This window comes from Camellia sinensis, chromosome 1 (assembly GCF_055761805.1).
Source record: "Camellia sinensis isolate YWXY chromosome 1, ASM5576180v1, whole genome shotgun sequence".
NCBI classification, from domain to species: domain Eukaryota; kingdom Viridiplantae; phylum Streptophyta; class Magnoliopsida; order Ericales; family Theaceae; genus Camellia; species Camellia sinensis.
In genome coordinates, this window is record NC_138961.1 from 98,392,406 (window position 1) to 98,395,844 (window position 3,439).

General features: G+C 41.7%; 1 protein-coding gene across 1 annotated transcript; it reads left to right on the forward strand.

The window, feature by feature from the left end:
- Positions 1 to 632: 632 nt before the first annotated feature.
- Positions 633 to 2,681, forward strand: LOC114269840 (uncharacterized). Its single transcript, XM_028211191.2, has 3 exons — positions 633 to 876; positions 1,098 to 1,116; positions 2,024 to 2,681. Exons 1-3 carry the CDS (start codon positions 633 to 635, stop codon positions 2,679 to 2,681), a joined length of 921 nt encoding a protein of 306 aa, XP_028066992.2.
- The last annotated feature ends 758 nt before the right edge of the window (positions 2,682 to 3,439 follow it).

A 3,439-nucleotide genomic window follows, 5' to 3' on the forward strand; every position in this document is an offset into this window, starting at 1 on the left:
GTTAAATTATGACAAGTTGTCATCCAATTATGACCGGATTTCAGTTAATCCACTATTGCCGTATGTTCATCCATTTACAGACACAGTATGGATCGTCCCAACAGCCATACAGCAATGGGTTGCAGACAATATAAGAGACGAAGCCCAAAGACCGCACAGGCCCAAGAGCATTATAATTGAAGGCCCATCTAGAATTGGGAAAACATGTTGGGCCCAGTCTTTGGGACCACATAATTATTATTCTGGCCACATCGACCTGAGGGACCACAAGGACGACGCTTTCTACAACATAATCGATGATGTGGCCCCACAATTTTTTAAATATTGGCGCGAGTTTATTGGAGCGCAATGAGATTTTTTTTCAAATTGTAAATATGCCCGCCCAATGAAAACAAAGGGCGGGATTCCAAGTATTATATTATGCAACCTTGAAACCGATTCTAGTTACAAAGAGTTTTTAGAAAAAAAAGAACACGCCGGGCTCAAAGCGTGGACGATCAGAAACGCAGAATTCTATACAGTCGTTCACCCCCTGTTCGCCAAAACCAATCAAGAGGAGGCATCGTAATGCCAAGAAGAAGGCTCAACGCAGGAATATATTCCACTTCAAATGCGGCTGTTCGATATTCCATATGAACGGCTGTGTCGAACCACATACATTGGAGAGAGAGGACGCTGTCAGGGGTCTTTTACGATACTTTGAAGAACCCGATGTGGTTCAAAGCAGTAAACCTCTCCAGACCGGCCAATCAGGGGGTGTACAAGATAGAATGCCTATTCAACTACAACCTCTGGAAAGCATTGGGAATTCGGATGTTTACAACAACAATGTATACATGGCTGACATCCCATGGTCGCAGAAGCCTCACGGAGACTGTATTTACCCAGCTTATTGCACGCAGGATGACGAACAAATTATCCAGCTTTGGGATTATTAGTGTAGTTAATTATTGTCTCGCACTGACCATTGTACTCGACGAAATTTCATATTATGTAAACAACTGGCGATGGGAAAATATTTATGTACATTTTTATGATTAAATAAAATCCAAGTTTATGGAATTTATATTGTCTTCATAAATTCGATTTTTGAGCAGGTATAATGTTTAGTGGGCTGTAATTGGTAGATAGACCAACGGACCAATTACAATAATAAGGCCCATATAATGTTTATCATGAACAGTTGGAATAGGCCCATTAAACTATGAAAGAAGTGGATACTAGAGGCCCACCATTAATTGAGGCACGGCCCAGAGGCCCATTACATATAGGCCCATCATTAATTGAAGCGCGGCCCAGTAATCAAATGCCGTTTATAAAATATTTTTATTACATATTCCAAAGCAACACAAATTATGAAAAAAAAAAATAATTCACAATTGTTTTTTATTACACCCAAATCCAGTTCTAGACCACACAGGCACATCTGGTTCGGGCGCCGTGACGTAATAATAATCAGTGACGGAATATGTGTCTGACGTCGCTTGGGTTTCTAGTTCAGAAACCGTTTTCATACCGGCAAATAGAGCATCTTGTTGCCGCTGACAGGCGTTGATGAGCCGGATTAACTTTTCGGCGTTGTTTTCGCCGATGACCAACAAGGACCAGTACACCAGCAATAGATCCAGCTCGTATTTTAAAATCAACCGCCTAAATTGGCCTAGATCTCCGCGATCCATTTCCAAAATAATTCAAACTCCCCTATTATTTTGTCTTATATAATAATTTCTCGCTTGCGCTTGCCTGTTTAGATTTTTAATCTTGGCCGCAGATCAGGACGCGAAGCGAAGCCCCTAAATGACAACACGCCGCGAATTACGGAAGGGAGCATCAATCGGGGGACGACACATGGCGCGAGGGGGAGCGTCCCAGGTAATATTAGTGGGACGCTCCTGGGCACCCATGTAACTCACTCCCTAACTCTCTTCCACCAGTAAAGTTTTCAGAGAGTGACTTGCATCATCCGGGAGAGTAAGTGACGTTATTGAGAGTGAGTTATGGCCTCAATGCGATGTCGTTTTAGAGTTCAAAGCAAGAACATCTTCCTCACATATGCCCAATGTTCTATACCTAAAGAGAGATTGTTAGAGAAAATTAGAGCGCTGTTCACAACTAGGCCACCAAATTATGTGAGGGTTGCACATGAATTACACGAGGACGGGCAACCACATCTCCATGCCCTTGTCCAATTTTCATACCGTTTTCAAACGCAGAATGAACGATTCTTCGACGTTACTCACGATCGAACTAGTCGCCAGTTCCATCCGAATGTACAAGGGGCCTACAACCAACAAAATGTGTTGGAATACATCTCCAAACACGGGGATTACACGGAATGGGGTGAATTCCGTGAGAGGAGCCGTTGCGCTAACCAGAGTAACAAAGAAAATATATATCGCGATGCACTTGCCGCCGATACCAAGGACGAAGCACTAGCACTGGTACAAAATGGTGATCCAAAATGTTTCTGGTTAAATTATGACAAGTTGTCATCTAATTATGACCGGATTTCAGTTAATCCACCATTGTCGTATGTTCATCCATTTACAGACACAGTATGGATTGTCCCAATAGTCATACAGCAATGGGTTGCAGACAATATAAGAGACGAAACCCAAAGACCCAAAAGGCCCAAGAGCATTATAATTGAAGGCCCATCTAGAATTGGAAAAACATGTTAGGCCCGGTCTTTGGGACCACATAATTATTATTCTGGCCACATCAACCTGAGGGACCACAAGGACGACGCTTTTTATAACATAATCGATGATGTAACCCCACAATTTTTGAAACATTGGCGCGAGTTTATTGGAGCGCAACGAGATTTTTTTTCAAATTGTAAATATGCACGCCCAAAAAAAATAAAGGACGGGATTCCAAGTATTATATTATGCAACCCCGAAGCCGATTCTAGTTACAAAGAGTTTTTAGAAAAAAATGAACACGCCGGGCTCAAAGCGTGGACGATCAGAAACACAAAATTCTATACAGTCGTTCTGCCCCTGTTCGCCAGAACCAATCAAGAGGAGGCATCGTAATGCCAAGAAGAATGCCTAACGCAGGAAGATATTCCACTTCTAACAATGATGGTTCAAGCCTTAAAACATTAAACTAGTGAAGGAATTAGCACTACAAATATGCAAAACATGACTCAAACAAACTAACCAGCCAAAAACAAAACTAAAACAGGTTATTTCAGAGGCTAAAACATGCCAGACTTGAGCTAAGTTAAGCTAGAGAAATATGTTAACATGTGAAGGTAACTAGGCATGCAAATAAGACATAAGGAGGGGAGGTTAACCCCTCCAAATTTGGACATCAAAATAAGTTTTTTACCACTGAAAAACCTCTGAAATTTAGTGGTTAGAAGCCCAAAAAAGTTGGTTTTAAAGTGATGGAGGCACAAAAGCTTTACAAGCAAAGAAGCAAGAAGGGTGAA

Bases quoted from the DNA above. Each gene is read 5' to 3' on its own strand.
- LOC114269840 (XM_028211191.2), top strand. From the start codon at position 633: ATGAACGGCTGTGTCGAACCACATACATTGGAGAGAGAGGACGCTGTC.